This window comes from Myotis daubentonii, chromosome 1, assembly GCF_963259705.1.
Source record: "Myotis daubentonii chromosome 1, mMyoDau2.1, whole genome shotgun sequence".
Lineage (NCBI taxonomy): Eukaryota > Metazoa > Chordata > Mammalia > Chiroptera > Vespertilionidae > Myotis > Myotis daubentonii.
Genome location: NC_081840.1, coordinates 58,607,258 through 58,623,096, shown reverse-complemented (window position 1 = coordinate 58,623,096; position 15,839 = coordinate 58,607,258). Strand labels below are relative to the sequence as shown.

At 36.5% G+C, this 15,839-nt stretch overlaps 1 protein-coding gene and 1 pseudogene across 17 annotated transcripts in view; one reads left to right on the top strand and one right to left on the bottom strand.

Moving 5' to 3' along the window:
- Positions 1–576: 576 nt before the first annotated feature.
- LOC132215500 (pumilio homolog 3-like) lies at positions 577–2,433 on the top strand (annotated as a pseudogene).
- A 3,101-nt stretch (positions 2,434–5,534) lies between these two features.
- Positions 5,535–15,839, bottom strand: part of GABPB1 (GA binding protein transcription factor subunit beta 1) — a 58,107-nt gene continuing 47,802 nt past the window's right edge. For 11 of the 17 annotated variants that reach the window (XM_059701660.1, XM_059701651.1, XM_059701760.1 and 8 more), the window contains 3 exons: positions 14,417–14,532; positions 12,787–12,894; positions 5,535–7,052 (listed from right to left, as the gene is read on the bottom strand). In XM_059701660.1, coding sequence (XP_059557643.1) covers positions 6,900–7,052; positions 12,787–12,894; positions 14,417–14,532 — 377 coding nt within the window. In that variant the 3' untranslated portion in view covers positions 5,535–6,899. Of the gene's footprint in view, positions 7,053–12,786; positions 12,895–14,397; positions 14,533–15,839 lie in introns of all 17 variants that reach the window. The other 6 variants (XM_059701715.1, XM_059701734.1, XM_059701706.1 and 3 more) reach the window with 3 other exon arrangements.

Below are 15,839 nucleotides of genomic sequence, written 5' to 3'. Positions count from 1 at the left end.
TCAGGGCCAAACTTAGTCTGGAGGCAAGACTGTACCATGGCTGGGCTCTGGGATGAACACAAGGGTCCTTCTCCACTTCAACGCCGCATGTCAGGGCACCCCACCTAACGTAAGTCCATATATGCACTAAAGTAATGAAAAGCAGACATAGAAAAAGTAGCTTCATGCTACTAAAAATAAGAACTTGCATTTATAAAATGTCGTTTTAGATCATTTAAAATTTATATCAAGGCATTTTTATACACTAATAATGAAGTCTCAGAAAGAGAAACTAAACAAATAATTTTATTACCATAGCAACAAAAAAATTTTACGATACCTAGGAATAGCCCTGGCCAGTTTGATTCAGTGGATAGAGCATCTGCCAGCCGACTGAAGGGTCCTGGGTTTGATTCCAGGCAGAGTCATGTACTAATTCTCAGCCTTAGTAGGCGTGTGCAGGAGGCAACCAATCTCTTACACCAATGTTTCTCTCTCTGCATCTCTCCCCCTCCTTTCTACTCTCTCCATAAAAATTTGTTGAAAGAGAAAGCAGCAGTGAGCCCTGTGGCAGCCACATGTGTGCGAGTTGCCATGATGGAAGTCAAAGCAAAACAAAAATTCACAGAAAAAGGTGCAAAGATGTCACAAGAAAAAAACAGATTTTATAAAAACAATGATTCAGCTCGTGTGATGCAATGTTACATTCAGTTTGGCGATAAAGAGCAGAGGAAACAGGCTTTTGAAAGACTGCGAGATGACTTGGTTGAATTACGTAAAGCTAAATATTCCAGAAATATTGTTAAGAAATTTCTCATGTATGGGGGTAAACCGCAGAATGCGGAGATAATCAGAAGTTTTAAAGGCCATGTGAGGAAGATGCCCCGACACGCGGAAGCCTCAGCCGTCAGCCGTCAGCCGTCGTGGAATACCATACAATGACAAAGCCATTTTAGAGCAGAGAAACATGACAGAGAGCCCTATGGGAACACATTTCAGCTTTACAGGTCAGCAGATCACCCAACTCTGGACAGTGTTAGAGGAACAGCCAGAAACACTAGAACTTATCATGGATGAAATGAAACAGATTCTAATTCCAATGGCTCAAAAGGAAGCTGTGACTAAGCACTCATTGGTGCATAAAGTATTCTTGGACGTTTTTACCTATGCGCCCGCAAAGCTAAGATCAGAAATGATCGAAGCTGTGAGGCCACGGCCCGCGTGGCCTGGGTTCAAATACCTGAAGAAAGGGCTGCATGCAGATTAACACACAAGACAAGAAATATAAATTTGGAAATTATGGGGAAACCAGTTGTGAACTTAGTTCAAGGAACTAAGCTCCACTGAATCTCCATACCCATCTGCTTTTTATTTACTAGAATACACACTTGCCTTTTAGGAATGCAAACAGGCATATCAAAGGTGATGTTTAGTAAACAGTAAAGAGATCATCAAATTTGAGGGGTTGCCTTCGGCTATTGAGTCAGCAGCAGGTAATAAAATGCAGATATCCAGCCTTCTGAACATCAAAGCCCCATCAAAGCCCCATTCTGACGAACTACTCACATTTTTATTAATTACTGTTGATCTTGGCTTCCAGCACGAAGCCATCTGTGAAGTGGTGGTCTACTTGGCACACACACATAATGGTGCCAGAGTGGCCATGCACCGGCACACCCAAGGACAGGACAGTGATTGTGAAAACAATGAAGACTTCTGTTAAAAAGGTGGCTAATGGCCAATACTCCCATTTGGTTTTACTGGCAGCATTTGATTGTGAAGCAGATAATCATATCTGAAACTATTAGTTCCTTGTCTAACATATTAAATGACAAATATGGAAGAAAGGTCCTGTTGTCCTACTAAGACCCCAAGATCCTGCATATACAGTATGAGAAATTATTGAAGTTCTGCAGAAAGGGAATGGAAACGCACACAATAAAAAAGATAACAGAGATCCGTCGCCGAGAGCTCTTAGAATCCATCTCCCCAGCTTTGTTAAGCTAAATGCAAGATCACACTCAAGAAATGGTACTGGGTAAGTCTGCCTGTGTGTTGGTGTCTTGCATTCTGGAAGCTGCCACTGGAGACTCTCAACCTGCCATGAATGCCATCGCCAGCTTGGCGGCAGCAGAACTGTGCCCCGGAAGCAAGGATGGAGAGCTTCACATTGCAGAACATCCTGCAGGGCATCTTGTTTTGAAGTGTCAAGATAAAAAGATGAAAGAAAACAGAAGAGATGGTTATTTTGCAAAAACCATTGTAGAGCATGTCGGTATGAAGAACCTCAAGTCCTGGGCTAGTGTAAATCGAGGTTTCATTATTTTTTCTAGCCTTCTCCAGAGTTCTGACAAAGAAATTGCAAGCAAAGTCAAAGCTGGACTGGAAAGCCTGATTCCCACATTGGGGGGGGGGGGGGGGGGGCGGCGGGGGGAAGCACCAGCAAAGGAGTAGAAATGCCGCTTAAAAAAAACTGTCTGTGTAGATGTAAACAATTACCAAGATGGAATCATTGTTTCTCTTCTGATCTGTTTTCCCAGAGTGGAGAGAAGGCCTAGGGTCCACCTCGCTGGTAATTTGTGTATTCTGTATATGTGTTTCTTCTTTGTATAACAATAAGTGCACAGGTGGGGTCCCTCAGCCTGGCCCGCGATTGAGCTGATCAGGCCGTCTTGCCCAGTCCCAATTGGGGCCATGGGGGCAGGCCAGCCGGGAAGGGACCGAGGGAGGGCTCCATGGCGTGTCCAGCCCTCTCGCCCAGTCCCGATTGGCCAGACCCCAGCAGCAAGCTAACCTACTGGTCAGAGTGTATGCCCCCTGGTGGCAGTGTGTGTCATAGCGACTGGTCGACCAATTGGTCGGACACTTAGCATATTATTACGCTTTTATTATATAGGATGCTTTCTAAAAATGGCCTGTAAAAATAAAAATCTATGGGAATTGAAGGTCAGATAAAGAGCTTCACAGATAAGAAAAAGCTAAAGAAGTTCATCACCACCAAACCAGCATTATATGAAATGCTGAAAGGTATCCTTTAAGAAGAGGAAGAAGAAAAAGGTAAAGATACAAATTATGAACAACAAATACACATCTATCAACAAGTGAATCTAAAAATCAAGTGAATAAATAATCTGATGAACAGACGAAACTGGTGAATATAATAGAATCAGGGGCATAGAAAGGGAGTGGACTGACTATTCTCGGGGAGAAAAGGGGCGTGGGGGGTGAGGGAAGAGACTGGACAAAAATCGTACACCTATGGATGAGGACAGTGGGGGGGGGGGTTGGTAAGGGCAGAGGGTGGGGTGGGTACCGGGTGGAGGGGAGCTATGGGGGAAAAAAGAGGGAACAACTGTAATAATCTGAACAATAAAGATTTAATTTTTTAAAAAATCTATGGAAAAATATCCTCAGGTGAGAATTAACAAAAAAATGAAAATAAATACCATAAAGAACTTGTCAATGTTTCATTAAAAAAAAAAAGATACCTAGGAATAAACTTAATTAAGGAGGTAAAAGATCTCTACTCAGAAAACTACAGGACGTTGAAAAAAGAGGTAGAGGAAGATATAAACAAGTGGAAGAATATACCATGTTCATGAATTGGTAGAATTAACATCATTAAAATACCCATACTACTAAAAGCAATCTATAGATTCAATGCAATCCCTATTAAATTACCAATGGCACAGTTCACAGATCTAGAAAAAATACTCCAAAAATTTATATGGAACCAAAAAAATCCCGAATAGCTGCAGCAATCTTGAGAAAGAACAAAGCTGGAGGGACCACAATATCAGATATCAAGTTATACTACAAAGCCAATGTAATCAAAACAGCCTGGTACTGGTATAAGAACAGACATATAGACCAATGGAACAGAACAGAGACCTCAGAAATTGACCAAAGCCACTACACTCAATTATTAATTGAAAAGGAGGCAAAAGCATACAATGGCATTAAGACAGTCATTTCAATAAATGGTGTTGGGAAAATTGGACAGATACATGCAAAAAAATATATGAAACTAGACCAAAAACTTACACCATACACAAAATGGATAAAGAACTTAAATGTAAGTTGTGAAACCATAAAAATCCTAGAAGAAACCATAGGCAGCAAAATCACAGACATCTCTCGTAGCAATATGTTTACAGATAACCTCATAGGGCAAAGGAAACTAAGGCGAAAATAAACAAATGGGACTACATCAAAATAAAAAGCTTCTGCACAGCAAAAGAAACCATCAACAAAATGAAAAGGGAGCCCACTGTATGGCAATGATACATCTGATAAAGAGTTAATATCTAAATTACATAAGGAACTCATACAATCTAACAAAAGGAAGACAAACAATCCAATTAAAAAATGGGGTAAAGGACCTAAATAGACACTTCTCCAAAAAGGACATACAAATGGCCGAGACATATGAAAAAATGCTCCAAGTCACTAATCATCAGAGATGAAAATCAAAACAATGAGGTACCATCTCACACCTGTCAGAATGGCTACCATCAATAAATCAACAAATGACAAGTGTTGGCAAGGATGTGGAGAGGAGGGAACACTAGTACACTGCTGGTGGGAGTGCAGACTGGTGCAGTTATTATGGAAAACAGTATGAAATTTCCTCAAAAGTTAAATATGGAATTACATTTGACCCAGTAATCCCACTTCTAGGAATATATTCTAAGAAATCTGAAACACCAATCAGAAAGAATGTGTGCATCCCTTTGTTCATAGCAGCACAATTTACAATGGCTAAGATCTGGAAACAGCTCAAGTGCCCACCAGTAGATGAGTGGATAAAAAAGCTGTGGTACATGTACACCATGGAATACTATGAGGTAGTAAAAAAAGGATCTCTTACCCTTTGAGACAGCATTGGAGGGAACTGGAGAGTATTATGCTAAGCAAAATAAGCCAGTCAGAGAAAGGCAAGTATCACATGATCTCACTCATATGTGGAATCTAATGAAAAAAATAAACTGTTAAACAAAACAGATCCAGAGACACAGAAGCATGGAACAAACTGTAATGTCAGAGGGAAGGTGGGGGAGGGTCGACGGGTGGGAAGAGATCCAAATAACTTGTATGCATATATGCATAACCCGTGGACACAGACAATAGGGTGGTGGAGGCTGGGGCAGGGGGCAGGGGTGGGCTTATAAGAGGTCAATAGGAGAAAAAAGGGCCATATGTAATACTTTCAACAATAAAGATGTTTTTAAAAAATAAAATTTATGTCAAATTTAGTGGAAAACTGAAAAAAATATTTTTTTCTCTTCCTTAGTTTTTAAATTTGCTTTAGAATCTTTATAACATTTCCAAGTAACAACTATCAAGATGCTAGTTCACAGATCATTTTACTATATTACCTACCGAACTGATAACTGCAGTAAGAGAATTAACAAATTCCCAAGGAGCTACCTCAAGGACTTTCAAGACAGTGTGAAGAATACGTATTTTCATATGGTAGAATATGGCTTTAATACACAGAACAAAATTTTAACGTGTGAACAAAATATGGTCAAAATATAAGTCTACACTGAATATATGTGGAAAAGATATTTAATTGTAAAATAGAAAAGTAGGCCAGAGTAATTGTTTCTTAAGGGTAATTGCTTCTTTTTACAGTATAGATCATCTAGTAGAGCCTTAGGGTTAAACATTTTCATAAAGCAATAAAACATTAATGTAAGAAATAAAGCAAGAAAAAATATATGAAGTTACATTTTACAAAAAAAGAATAAACAGTATGTCAGAGTGTAATGTTCATACATTGTGGAATTCGACAATATTGTGATGAGAGTAGTCGCAGCACGGACATACAGCTTTCACAGGGAAAAGTAAAAGTTATGGTAGACATCTCTATAGCATCACTGTGGTACAAAAAGTTCTTGTTCTACATACAAAAGCATTTTTTTCCATAAGAATAATTTCCTGGGGGAGGGAGGGGAATGAGTCCATGAAATATTTCAAAAACCCATATGCTTTGAGTTTTCCAAAAACATTATCTTAAAACATACTGCCTTAAAGTGCTTTCATGTGGAAATCATGATGGAAGGCACAGAATACAGTTTCACGTCCCCACTATGAAATTTTCAAAAAAGCATAGATTTTGTAGTTTTCAAATTCAAGTTATCTTGTAAGCTGCTCCTTCCAAGAACACTATCATTCCAATAAAACCAGCTGCTAGTTTACTTAGTTAAGATGACCTACAGAATAAAAGGAGGGTTTTTTCCCCCAAATAACTTTCATTATCTTTGTGGGGAAAATACCTATGCAAGTGATACATTTTGAAATTATAAAACATGCAGGATATGTACAAACACAAAGTTTAAAAAATATTTGCTTCATATACATGTAAATCTACTTGGGTATAGCTGAAGTTGAACAAATATAAAAATTTGTTTTCTAAAAAATGTTTTCAGAGAATCTGAGACAACTTAAAGCTGTACAAACATTTCCTGGGAGAAATCTTCTCTTCACACAGAAGCTTTAACGTACAGGAGCAATTCCAGTATCAGTCCACCACATAATTATGACACATTTGGTCTAATCAACGATCACCCTTAAAACTGTTCTGTTTCTGAGAAATTAAGGTTCGTTCGTACTAAAATCAAAAAGAATTCACAAAAACAGTGGCTTATTGTGTTTTTGGATCTCTTCAACAATCTTTATCAACTCATTTAGAACTGTAAAAAAAACAAAAACTATTTACAGAATTCAGTTTTAAATACATTTGACAACTTCAAAAGTTTTATGTTACAAGGATTCAGACCACATGGCTTTAGTCCAATTATCAATCTGTAGTCTCTTCTAGCATCCTGTCTTCCCATGACTGCACCTTCCTGTGTACAGTTCAAGATTGTATTCTTTCTTGACCAAAAGTAACTCAAACTACATGTTCACTTCAACTAAACAGCTTCTTTATTAGTCTGAAGACGAGTCATGGCTTCTAATTTCTGTCTGTAGGCTTCTGCTTCCTGTTCTTTCTTTAGAAGCTGCTGTCGGTATTTTTGGGCTTCTCGGTTTGCTTCATCCAGCTGTTTCTGAAGAGCTTCTCTCTCCTAATTAAGCAAACAAAAAGTTGTTTTTTTCAATTTTTGCACAAATACATTATTAACATCTACAAGCATACATCCTTTAACAAAAAAAATAGTAGCTAAAAATAGTTACCTATTGATATTTCCTAGACAAGTTGCCTTTTCAACCAATTTACTAATAATTAAAGCCCTCAATTTTGTGTTCCACACTGTGAAATACAGATTGCAAATTTGTTGTTGTTTTTTTTATCTCAAGGAAATTATGCCTAAATAGATATAAGACTAACATAATGAACCCAAATAGGTACTTGTACTCTCATATGTACTACAAAAACTGGTGAAGAACTTTAAGACGAAAATATACCATCATAGCTCTCCATATCTTTATCTGCATTTTTATTTAAAGATAATACTTAAAAAATAAAAATTAAAAAATAAAGATAATACTTAAAAACAGTATTTATTAAGCACTCATTATATGACAAAACAAGGTGATTTCCAAGGACAAGCCTCTAAGACAGATATTATGCCCATTTTACAGATGAGGAAAATGATGCTCGGAGATGATGTGGCTTTTTCATGGTAACATGGATAGGAGTCAGGTTTGTGAGATTCTAATATTACTGCTTATAAAACTATCTTTCTCGATAGCGAGCAAGATTCCTCATCTCTAAAATGAAGAGTGCTGGTCTAAATTAGTTTCCTAAATTATATTATTTTACAAATCAATAAAGTACTGATTTCTCTATTGTGACTAGTGAATTACTCAGGTATAAAATATATGTACTGAATTTCTCAATAAATTGAGAGTTGAAACAAATCTGGTCCTCCTCCTCACTCTGGCCCTATTCAGCTGCCCAAGGGAAAGCATTTCACGGGTTCTTTTCCCATAGCTCTAGTAAGCACAAGAACAAAAGCTCACTCTGCACACACCCAAGCTCAAACACCTTACAGAGAGAGGCCCAGGATCTACTAGTGTGGTGGGGGGTAAGGGTAAGACTATTAATCATAAGAAAGGCCACACTCACACTGGATAAGACACTTGACCAGAGGAAACTGAAGGCAAGGGGTCAGCATCTTGCTGGGGAAAAGGGCAGTGTGAGAGTCTCATCCACTGCCTTCTTGACCCTTATCCATTGTGAAACCAAAAATTCCCTCTTCTTCATTATTCACCTGGTCCACAAGGGGGAGCATATTTACTACGTCTGCCTTCCTGTAAATCCCATTCCCTTCCCTACACTGGGAATAAAGCTACATCTAACATTTATTTTTCCCATGGGTTCATCAAATGTGGGAGTGGTTGACTACAAAAGTAGCATTCAAATCTTCCAATTACACAAAATGTACAAGTAGAAAAAATATGTGCTCTTCACCTGCAATTTAAGAAATTCCCAAGCCCTACTTTGCTACCCTTTTCTTACCCACTCCTTATCCCAGGCAAGATTACAGAGTAGGAACAAGACAGAAAGAACACCCAAAAGATGAGCCTCATGTAAGCAATCAACACCAGTCCCCTGGTAGTGAACCATGGAAGACTGAGCACAACAATGGGAAAGGGGGAGATGGGGCTGCTTCCCCAGGAGCTAGCTAGACCCTCACCAGCTAGCACAGTGATGGTGAACCTTTTGAGCTCAGAGTGTCAGCATTTTGAAAAACCCTAACTTAACTCTGGTGCCATGTCACATATACAAATTTTTTGATATTTGCAACCATAGTAAAACAAAGACTTATATTTTTGATATTTATATTATATTTAAATGCCATTTAACAAAGAAAAATCAACCAAAAAAATGAGTTCGCGTGTCACCTCTAACACGCGTGTCATAGGTTCGCCATCACTGAGCTAGCAGGAACACTTACAGCTATTCGTATGTGTTATCAAATTTCACTTGTGTTAAGAAATAAGATCCTTTGGTAGCCAAAGTTTTGAATGTGGATAAAAGAAATTTGCCCTGATTTGGTAGGAAAAATTAAAACAGATACTCTAAGGTATCTTTTCCTGGTAGCTATTTATTAACATTTAGAAACAGCAAGGGAGTCACAATTATTTCAAAGGATAAAAGCAAACTGAGATAAATAGTCTAACAGTGAAAACAGTTTAATCCTATTTTCCTTATTTTGTATTTTTATTTCAACTAGTAGAATGTATCTTAATATAAGTTAAAAGCATAGTTAACATTATTAAAGTTTGTGTTTTCATTTTTTACTTCTCAGAAATATAGGTATTTGGGGAAAGAATCTTTTTGCCATCTCACTTAGCAAAAAAATAAAAATCTCTAAAAAGTGGAAAATATTATTTATTTTACTCAAAAGATCCTGTTTCCAAATTCATTTGTTCATTTACTGAACATATTTACATGTAAAATACTTTCTAAATACAAACAGTAATTTGGTTTTTTTGCATATAAATAGTGCAACAGACTCACATTTTAGATTTATATTTAAATAGAAATGCCAATCCAATGGCTTTGACCTTTTGCAATAAAACCACAATAAAAAGAATTTTGACATTTTTCAATAAATATACTAATATTATTAGTATTAAATAATTGTACTAATATTAATCCTAAAGTATTTTTCCTTTAACAGACTAACATTGAAAAATTCCAAAAAAATAAATTCTGATAAGATTTGGTAGCAATAAAAGAAAATATTTGTCTTACACAACTCTAAACAAAAGCAATATATTACTACTGCATTAGGCAATGGGACAACAGAGCAAGGAAAGACTTGAGTTTGCTTTTTCATTTTCAAACAAGATTCTTGAATTCTGCTTCAGCTAGTAGCAATTATCTTTTACTGAGCACTTACTATATGCCTACCACTGTACTAGTCTTTCACATGTACCCTCCTTTAAACCTTACACAAACTGATAACGGAGGTGCTATTATTTCCCCCTTTTTATTGGTGGGGAAGCCAAGCCTGCAAAGGTTACATTAACTTGAACAATATTACACAATCAGAAAATTATAGAGTATAATTTAAATCTAAATCTGAGTCCAGACCCATATTCTTAAATTATTAAATGTTTTGTTTAGTTTTGTTTTTTAACATGGAAACTGGACAGGGTGTGTGAGCTGTCCGTTTGTTTGTGTGTAAACATCAATTTTCTAACTGTCATAAGCCAAATATGAACCTAGTTTTATAAATAAAGTTTTATTGAAATACAGCCATACCTACTCATTTCCAAATTGTCTGTGGTTGCTAACCTGCCACAATGACAGAACCAAGTAGCAAAACACAGACTATATGGCCTAAAAAGCCGAAATTATTAGCCTACTGGCCCTTTACAAAAAAATTTTGACTACTCCAGCGCTAGAAAAAAAAATTATCAAAAAGGGATATAACTGCCCAACCACAGTGGCTCAGTGATTGAGCGTCAACCTATGAACCAGGAGGTCACGGTTAGATTCCCGGTCAAAGTACATGCCCAGGGTTTCGAGCTCGATCCCCAGTGAGGGGTGTGCAGGAGGCAGCTAATCAATGATTCTTTCTCATCACTGATGGTTCTCTCTCTCCCTCTCCCTTTCTCTCTGAAATCAATAAAAATATTTTTTAACAAATAAAAGGGATATGACTATAAAAAATTTTAAACTTTGGAAGATCAAAAGGTCCATCATTAATAAAAGGAAAACAAATTTTATTTATTTATTTATTTTTAAATATATTTTATTGATTTTCCACAGAGAGGAAGGGAGAGGGATAGAGAGCTGCAAACATCAATGAGAGAGAAACACCGATCAACTGCCTCCTGCACACTCCCCACTGGGGATGTGCCCGCAACCAAGATACATGCCCTTGACCGGAATTGACCCTGGGGCCCTTGAGTCTGCAGGCCGACACTCTATCCGCTGAGCCTAACCGGCCAAGGCGGAAAACAAATTTTAAAAATTGTATCAAATGAAACATTTTGTAAAGTTTATAGAAATTAATTTTTTAAAGAACACTAAGGATCCCAATTTATCACTGGTTAAAAGATATAAATTATTCATTAAAAAAACCAAAACTTGCTAATAAACATTCATCTTTAATCTCCACAGCAAAAAAAAACAGATAAAGGTATTTCCTGAATTCACATAATTAATAATAGGAAAAAAATCTGTTACTCCTAATATACTAATTACATCTCCTCCCTCCCACATGTACAATTAAGTTTGAACTTCAATTCAGATTAGGCTAGTGTTTATTTATGAAAGAAATCCAAAAACAGCACACTTCTTCCAAAAATATACTGTACAGTAATATCAAGGGGTGATAAAATGATATACATTATTTAGTTTTATTCATACCTTCCTCTAAAAAATAAATCTATTATATTTCCTATATTGCTATAATGCAGATGTGAAAGCCACATTTACAATAAACTTTCTATAATTTAAACTAATTTTTCTGGAGATTATTGATAATCTTTCCAATGTTAATTTGGAAATTGTAAATATAGGGTGTCCCAAAAAATGTATATACACACTTTGAATAATTATAAAGGCAGTGTTTATTAAAATACATTTCATTTTCAAAATTGAGCTATCAGCTGCTAAAGTGTATATATTTAGGGGGGATAGCCTGTATATATTAACACTTTCTTTATAGACAGTCACTCTGGTAGTTGTGGATACACACAGAGAAACCCAAACATGTTAGATTCTATATAACGAGTTAATTTAATTCCTTTACAGCAGTTTCTCTGTCCTGTGCATCATTGTAGGACGTTTAGCAGCATCCCCCTGGTTTCTACCCAAATATCAATGCTATGCCCCTAATTGTGATAACCCAAAACATCTCCAGACATTGTCAAATGTCCCCTGGCATCAAAATTGCCCCAGGTGAAACCACTGCCTTAGAGAGACTTTTGTGAGAATGGCCAAACTGCCACTCAGAGAGGAGTATTAAAAAAAAAAATCTGTCCCAAGACAATTCTATTGATTAAGAAAATAACTTCAAAAAACTACTTCATGTGTTATATGGAAATGATTACCTGATCTGATGAAAACACTAGAGGTCTCCTCATTCTAGACTCCAGCCCACCTCTACCATCTAAACTTACTGCATCCTTCAAGGTCTTTCTATAATAGTTCTAAGACATCATGCAACCTTGGCTTGAACATTTCTGTGGATGGAGAATAAGATTTCCACCACCAGAAAACTCTGCTTACTAAAAACGAAACAAACACTCTTCTTTATACCAAGTTAAAACTCTATCCCCTGAAGGTGTATCTCCATGGTTCTAGATAATTTACACATCTCAAGTCATACTTTCCTGTTATTTACCATTATTTCCTCTTGGTCTCTGAAAGACTGTAAGAGAGGAATCAGGTGGAACTTTGAGAAAACAGCAATTCTCATATTAGATAAATAAAGCTACAGGATGCACATTCAATGATTTAAAAATACAATTGATTGAATTCAATAAGTTTATGTTTAATAAATTTCAAGTAATGCCCTGGCCAGGTGGCTTAGTTGGTTGGACTGTCGTCCCGTATACCAAAAGGGTGAGGGTTTGATTCCTGACCAGGGCATAGGTTGCAGGTTTGGTCCCCAGTCAAGATTGGAGCCCATATGGGAGGCAACCAATCAATGTTTCTCTCACACATCAACGCTCTCTCTCTCCCTCACCCTGTCTCTATCTCCCCCTCCCGCTTCCTCTCGCTAAAATCAATAAACATATCCTTAGGTGTAGATTTTTTTTTTAATTTCAAGAACTTTAAAGATAATTTTTATTAAATAGTTAAAGCAAAGTACACGACAAAATATTTTTCACCTTGCCCTGGCCAGTGTGGTTCAGTTGGTTGGGCATCATCTGGTGCACCAGGAGGTTGCCGGTTCCATTCCCGGTCAAGAGCACATGCCTGGGTTGCGAGCTCAATCCCTGGTGGGGGTATGCAGGAGGTATCTGATCAATGTTGCACTCTCACATCAAAATTTCTCTCTCCCTCTTCCTTCCTCTCTCTCTAAACTATTTAAACTATTCTTTAAATAAAAAATAAATAAATCACTCTTTAAAATATATATATATATACACACACGCATATATATACATATATATACATACATATACATATACAGGGTGTCCCCAAAATTGTATATACACTTTAACCTCTGATTTCTATTACATTTTAAAAATGAAATGTATTTTAATAAATACTGCCTTTATAATTATTCAAAGTATGTACATTTTAGGGAGACACCTGTATATATTTTTTACCTTATGTGCCAGAAAAGATCATCTGACATATCAGAAAAAGATATTTAAAAGATTACTACATAATAATCTAAATTACTAAATAATTACTAATTACTAAATAATAAATAATAGATATGATACTATTCAATGGAATAAATTGCTAGTTTGTAAGAACTTCAATGTACTGAATATCACTTTAAATTTTGAAGAAATAAAACAGCTCACCGTCAATAACTAAAGAGATAATTTTGCCAAATATTATGATTACAAGATGAACCAGATAATATTTTCACCACAAAAATTCTTTGTGATTGTGGCCAATATACCAGTCTTACATTTAAATGAATTTGGGCAAAGGATATTTTCTAATTGTCCTCACTCAGGATTATGTTGCCTTCTAGTGACTTTTTTTTTCTCAAATCCTCTCTTTTCTATTACAAAGAACCTTAAATATTCACCAACATTTACTATTCACATATATCAGAAATTATGAATTTGTGTATAATGAGTATGTAATTTTTTAAATTCTCACAAAAACTCCAAAATAACTTTTTGAATAAATGTATTGTCATTTGATATAAGCTAATATCCAATTTGGGGGACATAATTTTATCTACAGTCATGTGAGAAAAAAAACCTGCAAGGTAACTAAAGATTAGTTATACTTATACAATGGTTTGCATTTATAATCTAGTTTGGAAGAGGGTAAAAATGTCTAAATTTAATTTCCCTAAAGGACTTATTAAGTAAAATAAGCAGTTATCCATGGCTTTATAATAAATCCAGTTGACAAGTATCAACCTTCTTTACAAGGATATCCCCAGCCTAAATAGGCATTTGCACTTCGCTTTTGAAAGAGATAACAATTTTAGTCAATATACAGTGATATTTTTTTTAGTGACTTGTGAGAATGATGTATGTAAATTTAATGGAAAATGAAGGATGGCGTGCAAGAACCAAAGACATTCCAATGTTACCAGGATGACAGACTTCATTACAAACAAATTCTTCACTCATTCATTCATTCATTCAATATTTATTTATTGAGGACTTGCTATATGTATAAAGCAAAAATTAAACAAAATAATACTATATACTTTCCGTATCAAAACAACAGTCAGTAATAAATATAAAAGACCAAAAAAAAAGCAAATTGAATTTATTTTGGATGACTGCAGCAAAACACACCGGGTAAAAGACTCCTTACTTCTATTTCTGCAGATTCCACCCGGTTTTCAATTATTTCAATACATTGTCTCTTAGCTGGTGGTTCTTCACTTATAACAGTTTCTTCAGCAATGTCCGTTGCTGGTACTGTTAATACTAAAGTGAAAAAATATATATGTTACTTCATTTTCAGATAGGTTTAGTTGAAATAAAAATAGTCAACATTATTATGCAACTCATCTAAAATAAATTATATTCTAAAACAATTTCAAACCACTGATTTACTTTTTGAGGATGTCCATATTTGTCTTCATCTTCTTGCTTTTTTACTGCAAATCTCTCCTTGTTTAAGCACCTACTTATTTTTTTTAAGTTTTATATATAAGCATCAGCTAGTTTGGCTCAGTGGATAGTGTCAGCCTGCAGACCAAAGGGTCGCAGGTTTGATTCCAGTCACGGGCACGCACTTCGGTTGCAGGCTCCTCCCCAGCCGGGCCTTCGTCAGGAAGTGTGCAGGAGGCAACCAATCGATATGTTTCTCTCATCAATATTTCTCTACCTCTCCCTCTCTTTTCCACTCTCTCTAAAATTCAATGGAAAAATATCCTTGAGTGAGGATTAAAAAAATTTTTTAAATATTTTTATTGATTTTTTACAGAGAGGAAGGGAGAGGGATAGAGAGTTAGAAACATCGATGAGAGAGAAACATCGATCAGCTGCCTCCTGCACACCCCCTACTGGGGATGTGCCCGCAACCAAGGTACATGCCCTTGACCAGAATTGAACCTGGGCCTCTTCAGTCCGCAGGCCGACGCTCTATCCACTGAGCCAAACCGGTTAGGGCAAAACATTTTTTTATATATAATATGTTCATTCACATGATTCAAACTCAAAACAATATTTACCAAGCATACTTTCAGAGCTCGCACTCCACTCGTAAAACAGATAATCACTTTTATTGGTTTCTCATGTACTATTCTTGTTAATTTATGTAAAAACAAACATGAACATACATTCTTTTTTTGTTACACAAAAGGTATCATACATATAAAACATAGTCAAATATATACACAACAGATATATCATTCTGCAGTTGCTTTTTTTCATTGCACATATATAAGTTGTCTTTCATCTGTATATATAAAAGCCAAAGTGACTGGGTCAACCGGAAAACTGGCCAGTAGCTATGATGCGCACTGACCACCAGGGATCAGACGCTCAACACAGGAGCTGCCCCCTGATGGTCAGTGCACCCCCATAGCGGGAGCGCCGCTCATCTGACCATTGGGTGCCAGACGCAGGGCTCACAGCTGGTGCAGTGCTACCGGCTGGCGCAGTGCTACTGAGCGGCAGCGGCATCAGCAGGCACAGCAGGGCCGGGATGAGCAGGAGTGGCAGCCTTCATTACAAACAAATGAAGTGGTGCCGCGACCACCTACCACTTTGCGAACTACTACAACCCT